At 37.6% G+C, this 27,578-nt stretch overlaps 1 protein-coding gene across 4 annotated transcripts in view; it reads right to left on the reverse strand.

Annotated features, from left to right (window-relative positions):
• The window catches only part of WDR20 (WD repeat domain 20), a 71,783-nt gene that overhangs the window by 15,958 nt on the left and 28,247 nt on the right, over positions 1-27,578 (reverse strand). Inside the window, exons 3-4 of one of the 4 annotated variants that reach the window (XM_070751986.1) lie at positions 25,524-26,804; positions 10,745-10,879 (exon numbers count right to left, since the gene is read on the reverse strand). In XM_070751986.1, the coding sequence (XP_070608087.1) occupies positions 10,745-10,879; positions 25,524-26,804 (1,416 nt within the window). Of the gene's footprint in view, positions 1-10,604; positions 10,880-12,472; positions 13,303-25,523; positions 26,805-27,578 lie in introns of those variants that run through there. The other 3 variants (XM_070751961.1, XM_070751968.1, XM_070751977.1) reach the window with 3 other exon arrangements.

Genomic DNA, 27,578 nt, shown 5'->3' on the forward strand with positions numbered 1-27,578 from the left:
TATAATACATAAAGCTGTATTTTTCTTCCTCTAGGAAGACAATCATTTGCTTGAGGATTCAGTTCCTCATGATAAGTTGGTTGAATGTAATCTTGCCATTATTTATATTTCTGTACAAACCAAACAATGGAAGGATTGAGATTTATTTTGAAGAATTTTCATATTATTTCACAGGATCATTCATGTTTTCAGGAGAAGGTTTTCTTTTGGGAAGGATAGGAAGTTAATTTGAAATTTAGAATTTGAAGAGCATTATTTAGTATCTAGTTTTAGTTTCCATGATATAAAACGATGTTGAGACTCTTAAACTCTGAAATTGCAGAGAAGATAGCAATATTCCAATATTTAAGGGGCTTCCACAAGCACCTGAAGGCAGGGCAAGAAGCAATAGATCCAATCAAGGAGAGAAACAACCTAAAACTAAGGAGACATTTCCTGACAGAACAATTAATCAGTGGAACCACTTGCCTTTAGAAGTTGTGGTGTTAACAATACTGGATGTTTTTAAGAGACTGGACAACCATTTGTCTGAAATGGTATAGGGCAGTGATGGCAAAAACTATGGCACGGGTACCACAGGTGACAAGCAGAGCCATATCTGCTGGCACGCGAGCCGTTTATTTGTTTGTTTGTTTGTTTATTTATTAATTATTTAGATTTGTATGCCGCCCCTCTCCGCAGACTCGGGGCGGCTCACAACAGAGCTCTAGGTTAGCTCTAGGTTAGCTCCAACATGAATGTGTGTTCTGGCCAACTGATCTTTGGCTCACACAGAGGCTCTGGGAGAGTGTTTTTGGCTTCCAGAGAGCCTCTGGGGGGAATGGGGGAGGTTGTTTTTACCCTCCCCTGGCTCCAGGATAGCCTTTGGAGCCTGGGAAGGGAGAAACATGGGCCTACTGGGCTCACAAGAAGTTGGGAAACAGGCCGTCTCTGTTATACTGTTCTACTGGTATAGGGTTTCCTGCTTGAGCAGAGGGTTGGACAAGATCACCAAGGTCAATTCCAACTCTATTATTCATTCCCCCTCCCAAAAAACTCTCCAGCAGGAAATTCTGAGCAAAATTCTCAAGTGTAATCTGGATCTCAGCCTATATTAAAACAATGGTTCCCAACCTTTTCAGCATGGCTGACTGGTAGTTTAGTTTTAGTTTAGTTTAATTGGGTTTGTATGCCGCCCCTTTCCGAGGACTCGGGGCGGCTCACAGCATATATAAAAGACATGATAATACAATTGATCAAATTAATATAATTAAAAATCTTTAAAAATTCTAACTTCAAAACATTCATTAACATTCACTCAATAAATCACACTAAAAACACTTATTGGTCAGGGGGAAAGATCTAATGAACCCAGGCCTGGTGACAAATATGAGTTTTTAAACTTTTTCGGAAGGCAAGGAGGGTGGGGGCAATGCGACTCTCTGGGGGGAGCTGATTTCAGAGGGCCATGGCCCCCACAGAGAAGACTCTTCCCCTAGGTCCCGCCAGCCAGCATTGTTTGGTTGATGGGACCCTGAGGAGACCAACTCTGTGGGACCTCACCGGACGCTGGGATTCATGCAGCAGAAGGCGGTCTCGGAGATAATCAGGTCCTATGCCATGTAAGGCTTTATAGATCATAACCAACACTTTGAATTGGGTCCGGAAACCGATCAGCAGCCAATGCAGTCTGTGGAGTGATGATGAGATATGGGCATGCATTGGAAGGCCAATAACCACTCGCGCGGCTGCATTTTGGATGATTTGAAGTTTCCGAACACTCTTTGGAGGTAGCACCATGGTAGGGGGAGAGGAAATGATTCTGGGCCAGCGGTAGGTATGTGCGTGCCCACCACTTGCACAAATTGAGCTTTTTGGTGCCTGCACATGTGTGAACACCCACCACTCACACAAATAGAGCTACACACACACACACTTGCCCAGTGCTTAAACGGCCTGGTTCCAAACAAGCCATGCTGTTGTGCTAAACAAAGATGGAAAAATCTCTTTCAAGAACGTTTATGTTCATAAGGCATGAGCATTATTTCATATACACGGTGTGCACAATTATTAGGCAAGCTGCATTTTTGAGGATTAATTTTATTATTGAATAACTACATGCTCTCAGTCAATCCAAAATGTTAATAAACCTCAAACCTGAATATGTTAAAAAGTAAAAGTGGGGTTATGCCTATGTTAGGAGAATATCTATGTGTGCACAAATATTGGGCAATTATTAGTGTAGAAATTATGCAACTAAATGAAAAATGAAAAAAATTCCCATCTCACTCATTTATTTTCATCTGTTAAAGTGAGAATAATAAAGAAAACAACTCAAAATTTACAAAGAAACGTTTTTAACAGTTCAAAAACAACATATAGCTACCCTTCTTTTTGATAACAGTTATAAGCCTTCCATTCATGGAATCTGTCTGTTTCTTGATCTGTTGATGATCAACTTTTTGTGCAGCAACAACCGCAACCTCCCAGACACTTTTCAGTGACTGTACTGGTTTCCTTCACTGCAAATCTCCCATTTAAGAAGGGCCCCCAAGTTCATAATAGGGTTTAGGCCTGGTGAGTGAGGGTATGTCATTCTTTCATCTTTAAGGCCTTTATTGGCTAGCCGCGCCATGGAGCACTTGGATGCATGTGATGGAGCTTTGCCCTGCATAAAAATCAGTTCTTGAAAGATGCAGGCATTTTCCTGGATAAATTGCTTGACAAAGGTGTCTTCTACAAACCTGTAGTAGGTTTGGGAGTTGATTTTGAGTCCATCATCAACCTGCAAAGGTCTGACTACTCATTTTAACTACCTCATAATACCAGCCCATACCCACCTCCGCCTTGCTGGCATCTGTGCCCGTTACTGATCCAGCCATGGGCCTATCCATCTGGGATCACTCTAATATCTTCAAGGATCACTCTGATCTCATCAGTCCATTAAACCTTCAGATATTTCTTGGCCCAGTCTTGTCACTATTAGCCATGAATGATCGCTTAAGCTTCGGCTATTCTTGGATCCATGATATCTCGGGGCGGCGGACGTACCACAGCGAAGAAGAGTATCCATAAATCCACGGGAAGTATGCACATTTCTCAATCGTCTGGGACTCCCGTGGGGATGGAGAGATAGAAAGCTCCAGCAGTGGTAATGAGGAGACCCCATGGTAAGTGATGCCGTACAACCTTTTCTTATATCAGTGACTGTTGGGACAGCAACCAAAATTCAAGAGTGTAAGGCTTTGGTAGATTCTGGATGCATTAGGTGTCTTATGAGTTCTGCTATGTCCACTCAATTGGGACTCTGACTCAGGTTAGCTACTCCAATTAGGTTTTAGCAAATGGATGGTTCATTGCTCGGTGGCAAACCAGCAACACATGTCACTGAAGGGGCCTCCCTAGTAATTGGGCCCCATCAAGAGCAAATCCATTTTATAATGATACCTCGCATAACAGAAGCTATAGTTCTTGATCTGGTATGGCGTGATAAATGGGACCCAACGACATGGTGTGGTGGTGTTTGTCACCATTTGCATTTGTATATTGGACCCAAACCCATCCTCATGAACAATGTGCGGGTAGTTCAGAGGATAGAGTTGGAAAGTTACCTGTGGTGTACGATGATCTCAGGGAATTGTTTAGTGAATGGGAATGTTAATACCCTACCTCTCCACCGTGCAACTGATTGCATCAGTGAAATATTACCTGGAGTGGTTTTGCCCAAACTGAAGATGTATTTGACGATTCCCCAGAAGATGGAGGAAATGCACATTTATATTGATAAAAACCTAAACCGGGGGTTATACAACTGGCTGTTGTCAAGTGGCTGCTCCAGTGCCGTTTCGAGAGGATGGGCGTCTACACCGCAGCGTTGATTTTTTTTGTATCAACGCAGTGTGTTAAAACACTTATATCCACTCCCGCTAATCATAGACATGCTAGCACATTTGGCATAAGGGAAGATCTTTACAAAATTGGATCTCAGGGGGCGTACTATAGAATTCGGATTAAACCTGGTGACGATTGGAAGTTATCAGTTTAGAGAGTTATCAGTTTAAAGTCATGCCATTTGGCTTCCAGGGAGCACCTGCTGTCTTCATGCAACTTATAAATGAGGTGTTGCAGGACCATTTATATAAGGGAGTGCTCGTATACCTTGATGATAAAATAATATACGGTACTCAAAAACCTAGTGGAACACATTCTATTAGTTCGCCAGGTTCTTCAGAAATTGTTAGATGCTAAATTATATGTTAAAATATCAAAGTGTGAGTTTTATACAAAATAATTAGACTACTTGGGTTATTGCATTTCCCCAAAGGGGATTGAAATGGATTCCAAAAAGGTAAAAGAGGTGGCAGACTGGCAAGCCCCTAAGATGCAAAAACAAAATTACAAAGCTTCTTGGGGTTTGCAAATTTTAACCAGCGGATTATCCAATTTCCTAATGTAGCATTAAGGTTGACAGACCTTTTGCTCATTAAACTCTTGCCAGGAAAACCATTTCCAGGCCTCTCTTTACAATGGATGATGCCGTGTCAGCGTGCCTTTGAGCAGTTATTTATTTATTATTTATTTATTAGATTTGTATGTCGTTAAAAATCTTATTTGCACAGGAGCCGGTGTTGAAGCATCCCGACCCTGCTAAGCCATTTGTTGTTCAGGCCAACACCAGTGGTGTGGTAGTGGCTGCAGTGCTGCTGCAAATAAATGAGCAGGGAGTGTTACAACTGTGCATGTACACCTCCAGGAAATTAAATGACACTGAAAGCAAATGGGCAATCTGGAAGAAAGAAGCATTTACAATGTGGTGGGCTCTACTGACGTGGAGACATTTATTGGAAGGGGTGGGATATACTTGTTTGAGGTCTGGACAGACCATAAGATCTTAGAATCTCTCTAGGCCCCATGTAAATTGTCACCTAAACAAGTCAGATGGGTTTTATATTTCCTGCGGTTCAATTTCCACCTCTGGTATATATTGGGTGGGAGGAACTTTCTGGCGGCATGTATTGTCTAGAACAGTGATTTTCAACCTTTTTTGAGCCATGGCACATTTTTTACATTTACAAAACCCTGGGGCACATTGAGGGGGGGGGGGGCGGCTAAAAAAAAGTTTGGACAGAAGAAATTTCTCTCTTCCTTCCTTTCGCTCTATTTCTCTCTCCCTCCCTCTTTCTCTCCCTTCTTTTTTCTCCCTCTCCATCCCTCTTTCTCTCCCTTCCTCCCTCTTTTTTGCTCTCTTTCTCCCTCCCTCTTTCTCCCACCATCCCTCCCTCTCTCTCTCTCTCTCTCTCTTGCTTTCTCTTTCTTTTTCTCTCTCTCTGTTTCTCTTGTTTTCTTTTTCTCTCTCTTGCTTTCTTTCTTTATCTCTCTCCCTCTTTCTTTCTTTCTCTCTCTCTCCCTCTTGCTTTCTTTCTCTCTCTCTCTTTCTTTCTCTCTCTCTTGTTTTCTTTCTCTCTCTGAGCTTCGCGGCACACCTGACCATGTCTCACGGCACACTAGTGTGCCATGGCACACTGGTTGAAAAACACTGGTCTAGAAAACCCTAGTTCGCTAACAGGTGTGATAAAACCATTCAGACAATTATCCCTGGTCCTGATGATAAAACTAAAGGTACACCAGTCCTAATAACTGGAGATACCAGTAAAATAATCTTACCAAGTCTAGTGAAGAGCATTAGACAGGCCTTGATAGTTATCAATGGTATCAAACCAATTCTACCAGTCTAAGAGATGGGTTAGTCTGGAAAGGGAATAAAATATAGGTTCCTGAAGCAGTCCAACGTGAAGTGCTATATAGGTGCCACGATGTACATACAGCTGGTCACTTTGGGTTCTTAAAGACTTTACATCTGTTCAACCATCAATTCTGTTGGCCCCACTACAAAAGGATGTTGAGACATATGCACGTTGTTGTACAACATATATCACAATGAAAAAACAGCCAGGCAAACCACCAGGCCTTTTGCAGCCCATAACAACTCCAGGTAAACCATGGGAGGAGATTGCTATGGATTTTATTGTAGATCTTCCTAACAGCCGCGGTAACATGGTACTCTGGACCGTCATTTACTTATTTTCTAAACAGACCTATTTTATTGCTTGTCTAAAATTACCATCCTCCAACTTGTTTCTAAAACATATATACTGGCTACATGGTGTCCCTGAGAGAATAATTTCATACAAGTCACTGCAAGATTTTGGCGGCAGTTTCTACATATGATTGAATCTTCACAGGGGTTGAGCTCTGTTTTCCACCCTTCCACTAATGGCTCTATGAAACGGACAAATGCAATGATGGAACAGTATATTTGGTGATATGTGAAATACCAACAATGTAATTGGGCAGATTTGCTAACATTCACTGACGTGGCCTATAATAATGCTGTTCATAGTAGCACCAGATATACCCCGTTTCACATTGCTAGAGAGCCCAAATTTGTGCCAATCCTGAAATGCCCTTCAGTGCAGCCTGATATTGTGGAGATACAGGAATGGATATCTAGAATACAGAGGGTATGAACCAATGTTCAAAGATAATTGGAAACAACTAGACAAAGATATAAAAGGCAGGCCGATAAAAAGAGAAATCAGGAAAGAGTATCAGGAAAGACTTAATGAACTCAATTGGTATAGTCTGGAGGACAGAAGGAAAAGGGGGGACATGATTGAAACATTTACATATGTTAAAGGGTTAAATAAGGTTCAGGAGGGAAGTGTTTTTAATAGGAAAGTGAACACAAGAACAAGGGGACACAATCTGAAGTTAGTTGGGGGAAAGATCAAAAGCAACTTGAGAAAATATTATTTCACTGAAAGAGTAGTAGATCCTTGGAACAAACTTCCAGCAGACGTGGTTGGTAAATCCACAGTAACTGAATTTAAACATGCCTGGGATAAACATATATCCATTGTAAGATAAAATACAGGAAATAGTATAAGGGTAGACTAGATGGACCATGAGGTCTTTTTCTGCTGTCAGTCTTCTATGTTTCTATGTTTCTAAATCCTTTTTACATTGAGCAAAGATTCTATCTTTCTACTAAATACATTAATATTAAGGTACCATGTAGAAAGCTAGCACCAAAGTTTATCGGTCAGTTTCTTGTTATTAAAATAAACCCTGTCACAGTACAGTTGAAACTCCCTCCATTATTAGGGAAGACGTAACCTGTGATTCATGCAAGTTTGTTGTATCACCACCCAACCCTATAGACACCGATAGTGAACTGCACTATGAAGTCGAGGAGATTCTAAATACCCGAGTATATCAGGGCCATGTCTGGTATTTGATCTTTGGAAAGGGTGTTCATTGGCGGAAACATCATGGGTCCCATATCACATCATGGCCTGGTTTCACAAGAAACATCCCAGGAAGCCGATAGATTAGAGTAATGGGTATCTTTAATGTCTACCTTCTTTCCTAGGCAACCTTGTGGTGGAGGGGGAAGTATGTTAGCCCTGAATGATTGGGCTGCCATTCGGTCTGGGGGAAAGGTCCTCGTCACTCTGATTGCTGGCTATGACACTGCTGTTATGTCAAACCCAGAATACGCTGCCGGCACTTGCAACAAAGGCAACAATCACCCAGCTGGCCAGTGGCTGTTGTGGAGCGTTTGCACCAAACGCAAATTCTAACAAGATCATGGCTTAGCTGGAGTGAGAGGGAGAGAAGTGGAGTTGTGTGGTCAAACATGGAAATGTTTCAAATGCGGGTAGGCATATTGTGCCTTTGCGGCAGACAACACTTCTTTTGGACTATTAATTGTTAGAATGTGCCAGAGACGTCAGATTAAAAGCTTCGTTCGCCACAACCGCTGTGTTCGAGCTATTTTTCCCAATCAGTTCCTAGAATCTGACAAGTCATTTCAACCTATGTGCCTTGTTCAGTAGTTGTAGGATTTCAGCCTTCCTTACCTTGGCCATGTCTCTGAGCACTGAACACCTTGTACTTCTGGGTACTCCAGGTAGATTGCAGTTCTGACATATGACATCACTGGAGGATAATAGGTCCCTGATAGCTTCATGTTTGATTCTTCTTTGGCTGTTAAGGTGAGTTTTTGTCTCTCAATACGCTTCTTCGGACACTGTTGACTATTTGCAACAAAACGTTTGATGGTTCTGTGATCACAGCCCAATATCTTAGCAATTTCAAGAGAACTGCATCCCTCTGAAAGACTTGTTACAATTTTTGACTTTTCAGTGTCTGTTACATCTCTTTTTTAACCCATATTGCCTGAGGAAAAGCTGCCTAATAATTATGCACACCTTAGGCCTCCCTCATTACACAAATACACATCACCTGATATGCTTTTGTCAACTAAGCATTCACGTTTACACAGGTTGAGGTGGAAAATATGCATAAAAATGATATGGTCAAAATACTCACTTGCCTAATAATTGTGCACCCAGTTTAGTTACTGGCTTTAGTCATTTCCAGAACATTAGAAATTTATTCTAGGATCTTGTAATTTAAAACAAGGCACCTACAGTATTGAATAAAGTACACAGTGATTTGATTAAAGAATTGAAACATTATAGAATCTCTAGTTAATGTACAAACTTCTAAAATAATTGTTCAAATTACGTATTTTTTGTTTTATTGTATGAAAAGCAGCTACTTTGCCTTTAGATGTCTGAAAGCTCAAGAACAAATTTTGCCTGTTGACAGTCATGTGCATTCTCCCAAAGGTGATGACAAAATCTTTCTGTTTAAATCTCAAAGAGGCAACACCAGGCTAAATACACCCACTATTATTTGATAGAGTAATTTACTTTATGATTTCATCATAATAAAAACCCTTGTACATTATATTCTCACATTATTTTCTACATATATACATAATCTGAAGCACATTGTATTTCATTGGAAACAAAGTCTGAGATTCATCTCCTATTAACATATATTGAAAACAAATTACTTGACAATTTTGCGGATAAAAGGGGAAAATTCAGAACATATATTGCTTTTAGTTTTGCTTAGATATTTGATAATAAGGCAACCTTTGTTCATATGTTGAATTAATAACTTATAATACAGTCCAATGTCAGTGCTTTTGAATTGCATGAGATCAAACACTAAAAATATTGAAAAGATTAGAATGTTGGTCAAGTTCAGTTTTGGAATCTTTTTTTTAAAGCTTGCAAATTTCATAATTGCGAAGGTAAGCAGAAGGATGGCTGTATGTAACTTCCTAATCAAGATATAGTAGCACAAGGACCTGTATGACTGCTTGAGAGTTTCATGCATAGCGAGAAGAGACAAATTTCCCAAATGCTCCAGAGTTCAGCTTTTTTCAGCATAGCACTGTCTAGAAGTCTACCTGGATACTTGACAAGCTAGATTATTTTATTTTATAAAAGCTGTAATTTTGTACTTGTTTTCCCCATGCACAAAAATATTTGGAAGGATTACTTGATACAGTTTAGACCAGTGATGGCGAACCTTTTTTCCCTTGGGTGCCAAAAAGAATGTGCACGCACATGTATGCCCGAATGCCCAGACCCATAATTCAATGTCCAGGGAGGGTGCAAGCAGCTTCCTCCATCCCACCAGAGGCCCTCTGGAGGCTGCAAACAGCCCGTTTCCCAACTTCTGGTGGGGTTTTGCCCTCCCCAGGCTCCAAAGGCTTCACTGGAGCCAGAGGATGGTAAAAACATCCTCCCCCATCGCCCCAGAGGCTCTCTGGAAGCCAAAAACGCCCTCCCAGAGCTTCTGTGCGAGCCAAAAATTAGCTGGCCGGCACATACATGCATGTTGGAGCTGAGCTAGGGCAAAGACTCATGTGCCATCAGATATGACTCCATGTGCCACCTGTGGCACCTGTGCCATAAGTTCACCATCACTGGTTTAGACTAAAAAAAAATGATTCTCTGTACTTTTTGTTCCGTAGATCAGTGTTTTTCAACCAGTGTGCCGTGGCACACTAGTGTGCCGTGAGACATGGTCAGGTGTGCCGCGAAGAAGGAAGGTCAGGTTCCGGTCTCACAACTTTTTGCTGAGAGAGTGAGAAAGAGAGAGAGAAAGAAAGCAAGAGAGAGAGAGAGAAAGAGAGAGAGAAAGAGTGTGAGAGAGAAAGAAAGCAAGAGAAAGAAAAGAGAGAAAGAGAGAGAAAGCAAGAGTGAGAGAGAAAGAAGGCAAGAGGAGAGAGAGAGAAAGCAAGAGAGAGAGAGAGAGAAAAGGAGAGGAAGGGAGAGAGAGAGAGAGAGAGAAATGAGCAAAAAGGGGAGGAAAAAGGAGAAATGAGAAAATGATTGAGACAGAGAATGAGAGGAAAGTGAGAGAAACAAAAGAGAGAGAGAGAAGTGACTTGATTTAAAGCATATGATAAAAAGCACTCAAAGAATAAGAGAGAAAAAAACTCAGCCCTCACCTGTTTTTGGAAATGGTTCAAGAGTGTGTATACACACACACACACACACACAAGGGGGGGAGGAGACAGGGATGGAAAAAGAGAGGAGAGTGTCTTAGGGTGTCATTTTGTGTCATTTTGGTTGGTGGTGTGCCCCAGGATTTTGTAAATGTAAAAAATGTGCCGCGGCTCAAAAAAGGTTGAAAATCACTGCCTTAGATCCCAGGATTATTAACTATTTTAAAACCTGTTTCCCCCCCGCTGCTTTCTAGTTCCACTTTTACTACAGAATTGTGATTGTTATTTATTATTAATAATAATATTATTAATATTATTATTATTTCTAAAGAAGACAGCTTGGCTGAACCACTTAGTGTTTCTTGCTTCTAAAAGTATAATTGTACATACCGATTTCCAGAGTTGGCTCACAGCAGCAGAAAGGGAAGAAGCAATTCTGTGATGACTGCCCTCCCCCAAAAACATTTTTGCAGAGACAGACTCCGCAAAAGCAGCCCCTTCTGCCTCCACAGGATGAAATGCCTTCTGTGGAGAGAAACATTGTATTCACAGTTAAATCCAAATTTTGGGTTTTAAGCAATTGGTTCACACACTGTGCTGAGCCATAATATGGCTTATGTAGTTTTGGCTTAGCATGATGTATGAACCCAGCCATTATAATATATAATTCATGTTTAAGGCTTATTAAAGTGTGAAGCAAGCTATGGTTTGTTCTTAAGGCATAAACTAGGTCTTGCCTAAGATCTTAAACCTGCCAATGCACAGTAGTTAAAATGGCACTTTTATTTTGCTTTCACTAGCGTTTTGTATTATGCAACCAAAAATAGCCTGGCACTATTTAGTTATTTCGAGCTAATTTTCAAAGTATTTACGATAAGCCCCAAAACACTTCAGAGTATGTCAAAAGGGGCTTATATATGCAGCCCAATGAATAGTAACGCATTTAACACACTACTGAAACGCTGTTTCGACGAGTGCACAGGGCAGTGTTAAAAATATGGAACTGTGGAAATCCAGAAACGAGCTGGATTATCTGCACAAACATTTAATACCCATAAAATCTACAACCTTGAAACATTATTTATCAAAAAGTGGTCTGTGAATTATAGTCTTTAGCACTCAGCATTTTTTTCTATAGCCAGAAAGTGAGGAGACTAGGCTGCAACTACAAGTATTCAAATTGGCTCTTTGCTTCCCCAATTCTTCTGCTTTAGAACCGCCATCAAATAAAAAATTGGCATTGTTTAACGGGGGAAATTGGCATGGGGATAAAGAGGGAAATACCTCTGCCACATCTCAGCCCAAAAAAACCCCCATCAGGGCTTTTGATAGAGCTGGGAAGGGAGGATACGAAGAGAGCATCACTGAATGGTTGCAATGCAAGCTCTGTTTTTTGTTTTCTATGTGCACCCCGAGGCTCCAGGCCTACACGAAAGAAGCAGGGCTTGCTTCACAATGGCTGAAATGCTGATACAACTTTGACAAGAATCTGGGAAATTCTGCCTTTTGATCTGATCTCCAGAGAGGAAGCCTCAGCCGCATAATTCCACTATCAAGCAGACAGCATTTTATTCAAGGGAAAAAAAACTGAAGGGGATTCTTCAGATTTCAGTGTGTTTAAAATTAGTTTAATAGAACTAACCAAGCAGTAGCAATTTAATTACGCAGATTCTCATATTTATCCTCCAACAAGGCATCCATTTTTCATTGAAACAGGAGAATTATGTACTTTGGCACATTATTCTACAGTGGCAATCTATTGTTGTTACAATAATTTTAAATAAACATTTTAGTGTTTTGAATCACGTTAAACAGATATTAAATTATAGTTTCCCAATACATGAAAATGGCGACTACCACTGTTAATTAACATACACCGTATTTTAAAAACTAGGCTTAAGAACTTCATAGAGTTCTAAACCATACTGGGGAAAAGCCATTTAGAATAAAGTGCAGGAAAATAACACCTACTAAAAAAGCCCAGTTCAATAGCTCCTAAATCTGACCTGAGTGTTTTCAGAGATAACATCTTCTACAAGAATTTAAATCATGTCCATACCAAAATATTACATTCAAAAAGTTACATCAAAGGTGATTTAAACAGAAAGTAAACAAAACTGCATATTCAAGGTAGTTTAATAGGTATTTTCTGAATTAGAAATATCATTTCCTTAAATGATTAAAATTACCGGTGTAATGATTTCTTCAATCACTGAATTACATTATTTACATATATAATACAGATTGACTGTAATTGAAACATTATTAAAAGTTTGATACTAAGGATTTGTTTATTTATATCATAACTTTATAGGGTGCCCAAACACCCATTTATAAGTAATTATCCACTAGCATTATGCTATTTAAGTGCAAACAATCTTTTTAGAAAAATCCATGATTGCAGATCCATCTTCCTGAATTACATTTATGAAGCCAGAAAGTAATGACTTTAATTTCCCCTGTCAGCTTTTCAGGTTAGCCATCTCTGATTTTAAAAAAGAAGCAGTGCAACGAGAAAAACTCAACAGTAATATTCTAATTTATAACATCGTTAAACTTACTTGGATTTAAGAAACATTGTATTTTACACGTGTAGGTGTGTGTGAATGTAGGTATGTGATTAAATTACACTGAGAAACATAAAGCAATTGTGATTTTTAATTGTAGTACCAAAAGAAGCATTTTTAAGCAAAATTCTTCCTTAGGTGAGCAGCCTCGAAGTATTAGATGTAAAAATATAACTCATTACAGAATTATTTTGTAAAACACTATGTGATTCACATAACACTCTGCCTTTTAAGAATTTGTGATGCTCTCTGGCTGAACAGCAGCTCCTGGTTCCATTGTCATTACTTCTTGTTCTGTTCAAAGGTTTGCTAGGAGGAGTGTGATGGCTATACTACAGTTCCACTTGGAGAATTGGCCTGGTTTTGGGATGGCAAAACACCCTGCAAACAAAGCAGTTTACATTAATCCAGCAAGAGAATGCAACATTTACTTTGTTAATACTTATGTTTGCAGATTTGCACAATCCATTTATCATTTTAATCATATTGTTCAAAAATATTAGTGAATAACTTTGATATAACAAAACAAGTTCCAAGATTTAGGACATGAAAAGAAGATCAAGGCAATAACAAGTTGTAGTCTGGTATGACAAGCAAGAAGTCTTACAGCATCATGAAAGTTTCCCAAGCTGGCTTCAGAAATAGCCTCATACATATCACAGGAAACTCTTTAGAGATTTCATGCTATATCAGATGTTGAGTTTATCAGAATCATAGAACACTTCAGTTTCTTTATGCAGAAAATGTGATAAAGCTGCACAGAATAGTTACTATTAGGAACTTATCTTATACTAATAAGAAAAGGAAATGAACTGCAAATGTATCTGCATTATGAGCCCTTTGCTGGGGAAAATTACGGTAGTTGCTTTCTGATGTAATTTGCCTTTCAGATTATTTATACTTCTTGCAGTTTATAGTTTGTACCCATAAAATACAATTACTCATGAACAATTTTTACCAGACTGAGATTTTTATTAATGAATGGGTTTCCAATCTGATGCCTGAAATAGCAATTTGAAGATTCTCAGCCAATTTATGTACTCTTTGGAGAGAGACAGATGCTTCAATCTATTTAATTTTTTGTTAGATGAGGAAGGTAAACATTTCTGGCTTTGTTTGTCCACCTGACAGATGTTCTGTTTTTCTTCAGCAGATATGTAATTCATTCTGACATTACATGGAAAATCTCAAGGATATGAGCCATTTTAATGAAGAATGTCCCTCCATGAATGAAACAGAATGAGCAACTATGCCCCAAATTTGATGTGAACTGTAGTTGCAGTCCATTAATATTTAAGCAACTAATGTGTCATATTTTCCTCTAACACTTGATTTTCTCTTTAGTTCATGGCTTAATAAGTCATAATTTTTGTGATCAGAAACTGATTCTTGAAGTTGACAACAGAAGATTTAAAAATATGAGCAAGAGATACATTTCTGATATGCACACAAGCCTCTAACATTTCACAATTCTGCAAACAGAATAACATCAATAAAAGCTTTAAATGTTTGGGGATGGTGGGTAGAAATCCTTCATAATCTAAAATACAAATTTTCCAGATATTTTTCTTGGTTCATATCCCACAGCTACAGTTGGTTACACTCAAGTTTAAAGTCCACTTCTAATATAGAATTAATTACATCTTTGGAATCTACAGGAGCTCTTTCTTACTTTCTCCCAATAATGATAAAATGCTAAGAAAAAGCATGTTTTTGAACTCAAAAAGTTTTACAATGTATATTTGCCCTAAACAAGTTAAGCCAACAGAATCTGTTTCAACACTTTCATACACCCAAGACCTGGCACCTATTTTTAGCTAAGATGCTATTTCTGGTAGAAGCCAGGGAAAAAAAGGTAAACTGATTTAGAGCACTCTATATGTCTTAAGACTATAAGTACCATAAATAATTATTCTGCTAGGCAACCTTTGTAATATACAATATTACTTTGCCCGATACATTAGAAATTCAGCATCGAACTTTAGTTTCAGTATTTAAACTTGGGGAAAGGTGTCAGTAAGAATGAATCCAATTTTTTAAAAAAGTATAGCATGAACAACAATTCAATAGAAGAAATGAAAAATAAGCAAATGTGAACTCAGATGCAATCTCTGTTAATCTGTAAATACTTTAATGATAGCAACTTCTCCAAGTTCCATCCCCAAAGTAAAACCAGTGATAACAGACAATTCAGTCTTGTGAGAAATAGACATCACTGTACCATCAAGATATTTATCTCCAAATTTCCTGATCTCAGATATAATAATGTAATTGTATTATTTCCCTATTTTGTCAAATAAGACATGTTTAATACCTCTACCAAGAGCAACTTAACATTCTACCTCTCATTTGTGGTGTATTTTTAAGTTACTTAAAACTATTATTTCAGGACTTTAATAAGTATAGCAAACAGCAGGATCCTTATTATTTTAAACCGCATATACATATAAAGTAATAGCTTACAAGTAACAAAATAATAATTCCACAATCTTTCTGCAAATAACTTCCTAGTTTCCTTTTCCCTAACTTTAAATTTTCTGAACATATATTTTTGCAAACGTTGTGCAAAACCTATAGGTTTTTTGGTTGTTTGCCTAGATTTGTTTAAGAGTACTTATTGTAAAACATATTTTTTTTAAATTAAAAGATCATTAAGACGTTCCAAACAAGCCAGATGAAATCTTAGTTCCATTCATTTGAGAACACATGTCCATGAAAAATCAGAAAAATACATGAGCATCGGTTTTAGATTTGTGTTTAAAACATATTATTCACCATTCAGCTATAAACAGATGCTAATATACCTTCTTGTTTAGTGACTGCAATTTGTTCTTTAAATTACGAGCCAAATGGTTCTTAAGTAAAACACTTGATTGACAATGAAGATGCTGCAACAATTATAGGGTGCTGTCATTTCATTTAAATAAAGTTCTCCTGTAGTAACAAATAACAACAACAGAGTTGGAAGGGACTTTGGAGGTCTTCTAGTCCAACCCCCTCTTAGGCAGGAAACCCTACATTACTTCAGACAGATGGTTATCCAACATCTTCTTAAAAACTACCAGTGTTGGAGCATTCACAACTTTTGGAGGCAAGCTGTTCCACTAATTAATTGTTCTGTCAAGAAATTTCTCCTTGGTTCTAAGTTGCTTCTCTCCTGTTCAGCTTCCACCCATTGTTTCTTGTTCCTGAGGTGCTTTGGAAAATAGGTTGACTCCTTCTTCTTTGTGGCAACCCCTGAAATATTGGAACACTGCTATCATGTCACCTCTGGTCCTTCTTTTCATTAAATTAGGCATGCCCAGTGCTTGCAACCGTTCTTCATATGTTGTAGCCTCCAGTCCCCTAATCATCTTTGTCGTTCTTTCCTGCACTTTTTCTAGTCTTAACATCCTTTTTGCATCGTGACGACCAAAACTGAATGCAGTATTCCAAGTGTGGCCTTACCAAGGCCTTATAAAGTGGTACTAATACTTCACGTGATCTTGATTCTATCCCTCTGTTAATACAGCCTAAAACTGTGTTGGCTTTTTTGACAGCTGCTGCACACTGCTGGCTCATATTTAAATGGTTGTCCACTAGGACTCCAAAATCTCTCTCACAGTTACTACTGTTGAGCAATGTACCACATATACTGTACCTGTGCATTTTGTTTTTCTTGCCTAAATGTAGAACTTTACTTTTTTCACCATTGAATTTCATTTTGTTAGATAGCGCCCATTGTTCAAAGTTTGTCAAGATCATTCTGTATTTTGCGTCTATCTTCTGGAGTGTTGGTTATTCCTGCCAATTTGGTGTCATCTGCAAATTTGATAAGTTCCCCATCTATCCCCTCATCCAAATCACTGATGAAGATGTTGAAGAGTACTGGACCTAAAACAGAGCCTTGGGGTACTCCACTGCATACATCCCTCCATATAGATTATTATTGTTATTATTATTTATTAGATTTGTATGCCGCCCCTCTCTGCAGACTCGGGGCGGCTAACAACAATAATAATGTAGATCTCAATGAGATGTAGCTCCATTGAGCACTACACATTGAGTGTGATTGGTTAGCCAGTTTTGAATCCATCTGGTAGTATTGCTGTCCATCCCACATTTTTCTACTTTATTTAGTAGTAGGTTATGGTATACTTTGCCAAAAGCCTTACTGAAGTCCAAGTAAACCACATCGATAGCATTCCCCATGTCCACTAATTTTGTCACTTTGTCAAAGAATGCTATAAGATTAGTCTGGCATGATCTGTTTTTGACAAACTCATGTTGACTTTTGGTCATTACTTTCTTTCTAGGTGTTTGTTGATTTGTTGCTTGATTATCTTTTCCAAAATCCTCCCTGGTATTGAGGTCAGGCAGATAGGTCTGTAGTTTCCTGGATCTGTTTTCTTCCCTTTCTTGAAGATGGGAACTACATCAGCTTTTTTCCAGTCCTCTGGCAGTTCCCTGGTGCTCCAGGATCTTTGAAAGATATAGTTCAGTGGTTCTGAGATCTCATCTGCCAGTTCCTTCAGAACCCTGGGGTGTAAGCCATCTGGTCCTGGTGATTTGAATTTGTCTAGGGTAGATAGGTGTTCCTTTACCATTTTCTTCCCTATTTTAACTTGTGTTCCTAATAAGTTATTTGTGATGCTATTTTTGATAGGTTGGACTGTTTTTTTCCCTTTGTGTAAAGACAGATGCAAAAAACATGTTGAGTAACTCTGCTTTCTCCCTGTTGCTTGCCACCTTTTTGCAACTTTCTCCCTGCAAGGGACCAATTGTTTCCTTGAATTTTTTCTTGTTATATGTTGGAGGAAGCTTTTTTTTGTCCTGTGCAGCATTATTCACATTCTGGCATTGTCAGGCACAGAAATTTGGTTGTAACTGGTCAGAAAACAATTTTTTAAAGAAATTACTACCAAAACTACCATTTGTGAAGGCATGCTAAACGAAATAGCGCTAAAAAAGGACCATAACCTCAAAGAAACCTGAAACAGGAATAGCATTCTGGATATCATCAGCAATCTTGATAAGAAGTTCCAACTATATTTAGAATTACAACTCAATATCAAAGATTCAACTTCCTTATAAACATTTCTATTCTGGGAATATGAATTAGTCTTTAAAGTTGTACAGAGAATGTGAAGAAAGCACTGGAGCTCGCAATTATAAGGATGAAATTAAAAACATTTTGAAACAGTTAACTATACTCTTACTGGATTTTGTATTCCACTTCTGATAAAAAAACTTTTTCAAGAATTAAAAAAATCCCACTCACTAGAGCAGTGATGGTAAACCTATGGCAGGGCATGCATATATGTGCCGGCCAACTGATTTTTGGCTCGCACAGAGGCTGTGGGAGGGCATTTTTGGCTTCCAGAAAGCCTCCAGGGGTATGGCAGAGGGCATTTTTACCCTTCCAGGAAAGCCTTTGGAATCTGGGGAGGGCAAAACACGAGCCTACTGGGCCCACCAGAAGTTGGGAAACAGGACATTTCCAGCCTCCAGAGGGCCTCCGGGGGGATGGGGGAAGCTGTTTTCGCCCTCCCCAGGTATTGAATTATGGATGTGGGCACTCGCGGACATGTATGCTCTTTCGGTACCCGAGAAAAAAAAGGTTCGCCATCACTGCACTAAAGATTGCAAAAGTATACCCTCCTCTAGCTTACTGAAAAAGGACCAACAATAGAGAAATGTGAATCATCATATTCTCCTTGATAACTACTTCAGCTAAAGTTACCTTATTTTTCAGTGTGTAAGATGCATCTTTTACTAAGCTTTTTTTTTATAGCCCTAACAAGGTATTAATGGGATCTTTCCTTTGCCTGTTTCTTTCATTGCTGCTCCCTCCGACAATCAGCTGAGCCTTTTTTCAGCCCTAAGGAGGTGCTAACAGTGAAGCAATCTTCCATGCTTTGCTAGCAAGCAATCTTATGCCTTTTTTCAGTCCTAACGAGGTGCTAACAAGTATTCTTCTGAGCTTTGCTAGTGAAACAATGGTCCCTTTGCCTGATTTTCTCATTGTTTCTCTCTGAAGAGAGAGAGAAGTGAAGGGTTTTAGACTTTATGCCCAACCAGGGGATAAAAAGCAAGCACATGGGTTCAAAACCAGCAAACTAATGTGCAGACTAAAGATTAGCCAGATGGATACCTAGTAGGCAGATTATTTTTCCCCTATTTTCCTCCTCCAAAACTAAGGTGCGTCTTATACTCCTGTGTGGCTTATACTCTGAAAAATATGGAAAAATTCCAGTTTGAGCATTTCCAGGTACACATAGGTGGGCTATAAGTGGGCTGGCATGCTTAAAATACAAATCAGAAATGAATTTAGTTATTTACTGTGCATGCTAAATATACCAAAATGTTTTTGAGATCCTTGCCAGAGGGAACATAAATAAAAACTTTTTATTAGTACAACATTTTCCTTTTTAAATGACTTCATTTTTATGAATGGCAGAGGGAAAGTAAGATGCTTTTTTTTTAATCTGTGAAAAGGAAGGGCACATTCTCTTGAGGAGGGAACTAATTTTAAGAGATAACTGTATTTTCCAAATCTGTTTTTTCATATATGCTCCTTTATCCAAGCACTTTTCATAATTGATCTTCATTAAAAAAATGTTACAGTTCAATAGTATTTTTTAATCAAGCATATTTTTAAACAACCAAGTGTAAGTTGATTGATAAACAAATAAAAGCATGCATGCAGTGTCATGAATAAATCAAGTAATTTTCTTGGTCAAATAAATATTCCAGTTGAAGAAGCAAGATTCAGACAAAAGATTATGCAAATAAAGTGGGTCGGCCTTTTCACACACAAATAAGGATATAGATAAAGTCTAATAACATATAACAGTGTTGGTGAACCTATGGCATGTGTGCCACAGGTAGCATGCGGAGCCATATCTGAGGGCACGTCAGCACATCCTGACCAGCTGGTTTTGGGCCTTTTTGGCTGATTTTGCTCTCCCCAGGCTTCAGGAAAGCCTCCTGAACCCTGGGGACCGTGAAAAACAGCCCAACTGGAAGTTCATTTCCAAACTTCCGGTTGGCCCGTTGGGCTGGTTTTTTTGCCATCTCCAAACCTCAGAAGTCCAAAGGTTTCAGTGAGGCCTGTATGCATGCACAGGGGGCAGCAAGTTGTGTGTGTGTGTGCACATGCACGGGGGCAGCACAGGGTTGGTGTGCATGTGTAGGGCATAATGTGTGTGCCCTTTAGACACACCCTATTGACACGCAAGCCAAAAAAAGGTTTGCCATCACTGACATAAAAGAACAAAAGAACAAGATTAATTTGCTCTAAAATTAGGGGATTCATTTTGTTTAACAGTGGAGGACTTTTTAAATTTAAGGCTAAACAAAACAACGGGTTCTGATGCGTTTAATTCAAAAGTCAGATAACTGTTGGGTCGCTCTTAAAAGAAGGTCTAATCCCATATGACTAGACTTGTTTTTTATAATATCATGGCAATCATACATTTATGGAAATACAATTTATCTCTACACATAACATATCACCACACAGCATGTAATTTAGGACAATGCAGAATACTCCCAGGGGGCAGCCACAGTATTTACAAAGTGTGCATTTTTCCTCGTTGCTTGTCACCTCTGAAAGCTCTTTGGCTTTCTTAATTTTCAAATAGATCAATCTATTTTAATATTAATCTAAATAATTTTCATAAACCATCTCTATGGCCTTCTATATGAAAGATATAGTTAGAATCTAAGCACAAGATAATTTTTACTATTGTCACAAGCTACAACAACATCCCATCCAGTATTAGTGTTTTATGTCAGCAGGAAGAAGTTGTTTTATTCACCTGTGACTTTTAAATACTGCCTTGTAATATTTGCTACTGTAACACAATAGTGACGAGTTTTACATACTCCTCACAAATAAATTATTGAAGTGAATGTGATGAAAAAATTGGTGGTGGGGGATGTGTTTTGGATCTTTATTTTGGAAGTACCACCTTGAAAATACACATTTTCCAAAATGATTAAAGGAATCCAACTGAAGCTAAAATTGGTCACCAAATCAATCTGTATGAACATTGTTATATACTTAGGATTCTGCCAAATTAAGTTTTGGACTGCCTGTTTATGCACCTAATTCTGATATGCAACTCACAGTGTTTAACTAACACAGTTAATGAATAAAAGAGCTCCTATAGAATCCAGAAGATATCATTTTTTTCATTTCAATAGCTCTTTAGAAGATTTAGATAACCTTCTTCACCCCTGGTTGTTCTGTCATTCAGACTGGAAATACCAACGTATCAGATGCACCTTCAATTAATAATAACTGAATGGGATATACTTATGATATATTAATATGATAGAAGAACTCAAACCAACATTTGAAATGGGTATGAAATACTCAAGAGATTGTATCATTCATTTAGGCTCATTTATAAAAACCGCAGTTACAGAAGCAGCAGTTACAATGGCCAGTTTTTCAGAAAGCCGCCTGTTGCATTTAGTGAAGTATCAGCTGTGGCAAAACAACATTGCAACTTCAGGCATGAGAAGCACTACTGACAGTTAACTATATTTTACAATTCAGTCTCATTTTTTATTTAATGTCAGTATACAGAGGACAACCCCGGTAAGTTGTAACGTCAAGTATTTAGTAGGGTTCTTCAGCTGAAACAGTGACATAAAATGCTAAAAAATAAGCAGTATGAAACAAACATGATTTTTAAAAATTATAAATATATGAACAATACTTATTAAAGCTTCATTATTATTGCAACAGTCAATTTCGTTTAACAATTTATGTTAGAAAGGCTCTTATGAAATTTATTTAAATTGCCAAGAAATCAGATGGACGTTTATAAAGAAAATACATATGAATTTACTGTTGATTTTCACTATATCATTACAATTTTGTACAGTATAACCTAACGTGTCAGTCTTAACAAATTCATGTATACAGATTTCATAAATGCAGGGAAAAATCTTGCTTTTAAACTTTATACAAGTTATGTGACAATAAATTAGCTGGTTTTCTTTCTTTCAACATAATGCAGGCCAGCAGTTATTCTTTAGTAGCTTTAAAGTGATAGAAGGGAAACATACATGGTCTGTTCAAGTACATTACTTAGTTCCAAAAAATCAAGCATTTCTGAAATGTTTTAGCATGATTCTTTTCTTTCTAATTTGGATAACCACATGGAAGCAATAACTTTTTTTTTGGCTTCACAGAAGGAACTGGCTAATTTTTGACTGGGTATGTTAACTCATATTAATTCATCCCAATAATTATGCATAAGAACTTTTCAAGGAATCCCTGTTTAAATAATTAAATCTAGCCAATTATAGCTAGCACTTTCCACAGCACTTTATATTTCCATTCAATTAAATCATTTTGACAATGAAAATCTCATTTCAAATGCAATTTATCACACTCCGATATAGCATCACAAAATATCTGTACAATATTTTAGCACAGAATTAAGTTAAATGATGATGCTGTACTACAGTTGCTGCTTATTGGAAAATGTTCTACAATTTAGATGTAATTTTCTTTCTTGTACAACATGGTTCAAATAAATGTTGTAAATTTAACGTGGGATTTTATTATACATATTGGTAACACATTTACTCTGCCAGGGTATATGCTGCCAGTTCATTCAATTCAACCTTTATGGTTAGTCAAATCATACTAAGAATATGCAAAGATAAATAGCTGCAAGTTTCCTGAAAATTACAAATGATTAATAATCATGTTGGATAAAATCTGTCATTGAAAGCAATATATCATAGAAATCTAGGTGTGACTAACATCACAAAAAAAATCCAAGATCTTTCTTGCTGTCTTTACCACTACTAACAAGCAAGGAATTGGTCAAAAGATTCATGAGCAACTTAATTTTCTTAGTGATGCAACACATTTTTTTTTACAAAGCATTGCTGAGAAACTTTCATGCCAGAAGAATAGGCAGCCTTCCCATAAATCAGCAGAGTTCTAAAATGTTGCTTTTATGTGCAACATGACTTTACTGGGTGTTTATTGAGATACACATGTGTCTAAACTGTATTTTGAAAAAGAAAGGATAGGAGGAAGCTCAAAACATGTGAATGCAGAGTAAGAAAACCTAAGGCTGTAGTGTAAATCTTCTTACTCCAATCTGACAGTGTTTCGTTCTAACCTATGGGTTCCTGATACTGAAACCATAATTAAATACTTCAGCCAAGGCAGAGAGCAGCCAGACCAAAGCAGTTTATTCTAATGAATAAATATTCTAACCTGTTCTTCTGCTATCCTTGCTGCACCAGTCTATAGACTGGGGGACTGGGAGGGGGGACAGGGGAGGCAGAAGAGACTGGCTCAGTAGCAATGAAGATTCAAACTGCAAAATTGGTTGAGTCTTTTTCCCTCAACCTGGAGGTTTGTGACCCTTTTATCCAACTGAAATCTTCTGACAAAGGCAGAAAACAATTTTAGCAGCAGAAAATTGGTGAGTGGAAACTATATGCTAGGATCCTTGTGAACAAATAACAGTGCAGGAATACAGCAGCTTTAGAGAGTTTAAAATGAAGCTAAAGGGAGTAAACCTAGGATAAGATAAATGTAGGCAGTGTTTAACCCGGGGGAAGAAATATGTTACCATTGTTTTGAAGGTTAATTAAATAGGCATAGAGTTTAATTAAGTGCTCTCCTATAAAACAAAAAGCAAGGTTTCTGTTACAATGACCACCCTGGCCAGAACCCTGTAAACATATCACCTAATTTGCTAATTTAGGCCAGCTAAGTAAGCTCACCAACTTCAAAATAAAGAATAACAACAATAGCAATAAGAAACCCATCCTAAGTAAACGCATCCTAAATAAAATGGCATTTACAACAGTGTGCAATATTAGTTTTCAGAGACCTCATGAATACTATCAGCATGAAACTTACCTTAAAGATTTCTGCATTTGCCAAATATAGAAATCCTAGCTTTTGATACTGCATACTCTATCTCTGAAATATTTGAAATGTCCTCCAAATTAAACTGTTGCTATATGCGAGTTGTATTAATTAGCTCACTTCAGCTCCTTTAAGAATCTCAACCTAATAAAAATGGAAGCAACCTAAGAACCAGGGTTAAATTGCTTTGGAATCTCTGGTCCATTAAACAGAGGGGCAATAATTTCCAATTTCATCAACACACATCTGCAAAATGGCTATCGGCTTTCTTTGGCCCCTGCATAGACTAAGATGGGAATTATCTTAACGGAAATGAATGAAGTGTGAGATTTTATCCTCATAATTTTTCTCTCTCACTCACATGAAAATAATCTCATATTTTTAGATTGTCTATCCAAGATAAGGCATACAGGAAAGACCACATGTCAGAGCATGTTTGTTGAGAATTTAACGAATAAAATTTTATTACACATTACAGAGCAATAATGAAACTGTAAGTCCCAATAGGCTTTGATTTCTATTGGAAGAACTCTACTTGCAATAATTTTCTGAAGTCTGTTCACTCCAGGAATTGACAAATGTCAAGTACGTCATGGCTTATTCTCTGGAAGATGTTTTAAAAGCGCCTCATGTTACATCTCTAAAAAAGTTGACCATCAGCCATTTCAGATATAATTTTCTCATTAACAAATGAGATTGTGCTAGCTCTGATTCTAGCTCTAGCTCTATTGTATTGGACTATATAATAAAATATTTCTCCAAAGCCTTATGTGTGGCTACATAAAGAATTATGCTTGTGGAAGCTGAGCCCAGGATGGCCACATGAGTGCATAGAAATCACCTCAAGTTTTTTTTAATCTTAGCTGCAGCCTTCAAATTGCCAATAAACATTGAAGTCAACCTTTATCGGCATAAAGTGCTAAAAATTTAAATAGCTAGTTTTGTTAAATATAAAATAAAAGATTACCACTGCCAGATTTAAGCCTATGGGTTTAATGAACAATGCTTGAGTTAAAAATACTGTTAACATGAAAATAATCTGAAGTGTCAAGGAAAATTATGGGATGGGGATATATTCTGCTAAGGGACTTTTGTGATCTTACACACAAAAATATTTGAAGAAGTTGATATTAAAAGTCAAGAATATTACAATACATATTTAATATCAGTTTATTCAAATTTTAAATGGAGACAGTATAAATTATCCTGATCGCTATAGAATTAAAAATCCATTACTATGAATATCTGTCAAAAAAGGTGAGAATATATTCTGTGTATTGACTCCTATCTGTTAACTGTTTGAAATTCAGCTGTCCAAAATGTCACAGTAGATGAAATTACAGCCTAGGTAAGATACATTCCTGAATGCCCTTGCAACTTTACCCTCAGTAATTTAGATTTGTTTCAATTATGTTCATATAAAAATAGTTTTGAAAATATAAGAAACCTATCACTGACACTTTGGATACACAACAGATCTCTGGCTGGAAGGCAACTGTATTTCAAAAGGACTTCACCTAGGCCAGACACTTCAAATTGTTCAGAAATACGGCATGCAGTATCCAAAAGTATGGCTCTGAGGAAATAATTTTTTACATTAAGCGTAAAGATTGTTTATATTCAACATTCACTTATGTTTTGAGAGAAAAAAAACTACCTATTCAAGTTCTATTTCTTTGATGCAGCATTAAGGATTAAAACTTACCACTTTACCAGGCCTTGCCCATGTGCAAATAAATCCCTCCTGACAAGCAGTGACTATACAGTCTTCAAGAAAAATTAACACAGTCAGTCTTTCATGTGCTATCTTTTTACAGATAAGAGGCTCTAACAAAGGAACATCTTCCATTCTGGGGCACAGAGGCGTTCCCAAAGTTTTTGCTGGGTCTGTTTTGGTTTTAGTAACTAGATTCAGTTTGTCACTGCTCTTACTAGATATATGTCCCATACTATGATTTCGCTTATGATCTTTTTCATGATGTTTTTCCTTCCGGTCATGTAATGATAAGGTTGCAAACTTACTAACACCAGAGGCAATGGCACCATCCATGACACTGCTTTTGCTGCCAGAATTGGAAACTGCAGAATGTGGAAGGCTATTGGAACGTGGAAGAGGAGGTGGTACAGAGTTTCCAGGTGTTGTGATGCTATTTCCATTACTTCCTGGGTTAGCTCCACCACTTCCTGTGGGGGGACTTGTGGCAGTCATGACATTTGTATGTGTCCTTGCTCTTGAGAGGGGCTGGTGTGGGAAGAGAATGTCTTCTGTTAGGTCCCATAAACATAGTTGTGTGTCCTGACCTACTGAGCCAAACCTATACGTTACACTTACTGGGCGGCTCTCTGTAGAGTTCCTTTTTGATAATCTTGATTGCGTGCTATTTGCGCGATCTCGTCCAAAATGGAGGAGGTCTTGGAAGTCCTCGTCGCTGCCACTGAATTCCATTGGATCATTTTCTTCTACACTGGTTGTATATGGATCAAAGGCCACAACACTGATCCATGATTTGTGCCCATGGCCTCTAGCTATCACCCGACAGTCCACAAAAGACCAGACAGTCACCAAATCGTCCTCGCCACCTGTTACAATATATTTTCCATCTGGGCTCCAACATGCACATAGTAGTCCTCCAAAGTAGCTTTTCATTGTACCATGCAACTCAACTGAATCAAAGTTAAATACACGAAGAAAGCCATCTTGACTTACACATGCCAAGAATTTTCCATCTGGAGAGAAACCAAATTCATTTAGGGCACCTTCACCTACTGTCCATTTAAGTAAAGGATTTCGTGCAGATTTACTTTTGCACGTATGGACTGCAAAACTTTCTCCTTGTTTAAGTAGCTGATAGTGTGGAGCTGTGGTACCACAATTGTGTTCCACATTATATAAGTACATATTGCCACTGGAATGAGCTACTAGGAAGAGACTTTCTGAACCAGGCACCCATTTTACACAAGTTACTCTGGACTTGTCTATTAGTCTCTGAAAAACAAAGGAAAAATACAGTTATCAGAATTCTGCATTGTTCATGTAATATTAATTCTTTGTCAAAAATATATATTTCTTCTTGAAGACAACTAACTCATTATGACTTTGAATGGTATTGAAGTTAAGTTAAAAGAATATCCTTCTTATAAATATGAAATAAAAATATAATAACCAGCCAGATTTGTCATTACTATTTTTAGTATAAAATCAGTCTCAGAAAATTACGTATTCCCGAGAAAAAAATACTAATCTACTAAATTATGACTTAGATGTAGCGGTATTTTTTTCAGAAATGAAATTTTAGACATTCAAAACTTCAGTTCCCCTCCTCTCCCCCTCCCTCCCTTAATTTTGAATCTATGTCGGAAGTTTTCCAATATTTTTAAACAATTACAGTATTCAATTAATTATTCATTTCAAGTCATATAAGTATTAACAATTTTTAAAGGCAGCTAAAATAACAAAATGGCTTGTTTCTCCAAATTAATATCATATGGTTTTAACTGGAATATAAATTTTATACGTGCATTCTGGAGCTCTTAACAAAGGGGAGTAATAGTGGACAACTCACCAGGATGCTTATATACTTATACTTTTATACTTATAAAAGCTAAATATGTTTATTCCCATCCTGTAAAAGCATATTTTCCATGGGAAAATTAAAAATCCCAAAATTCATTGAAGCAACGCTCTGTACAAAATTAAAATATTACCTAATACTTCAGCTTTAAGGTCTCTTTATCAAGTAAGATGACTGAAGAATAAAGT

The sequence above is a fragment of the Erythrolamprus reginae genome, chromosome 1, assembly GCF_031021105.1.
Source record: "Erythrolamprus reginae isolate rEryReg1 chromosome 1, rEryReg1.hap1, whole genome shotgun sequence".
NCBI classification, from domain to species: domain Eukaryota; kingdom Metazoa; phylum Chordata; class Lepidosauria; order Squamata; family Dipsadidae; genus Erythrolamprus; species Erythrolamprus reginae.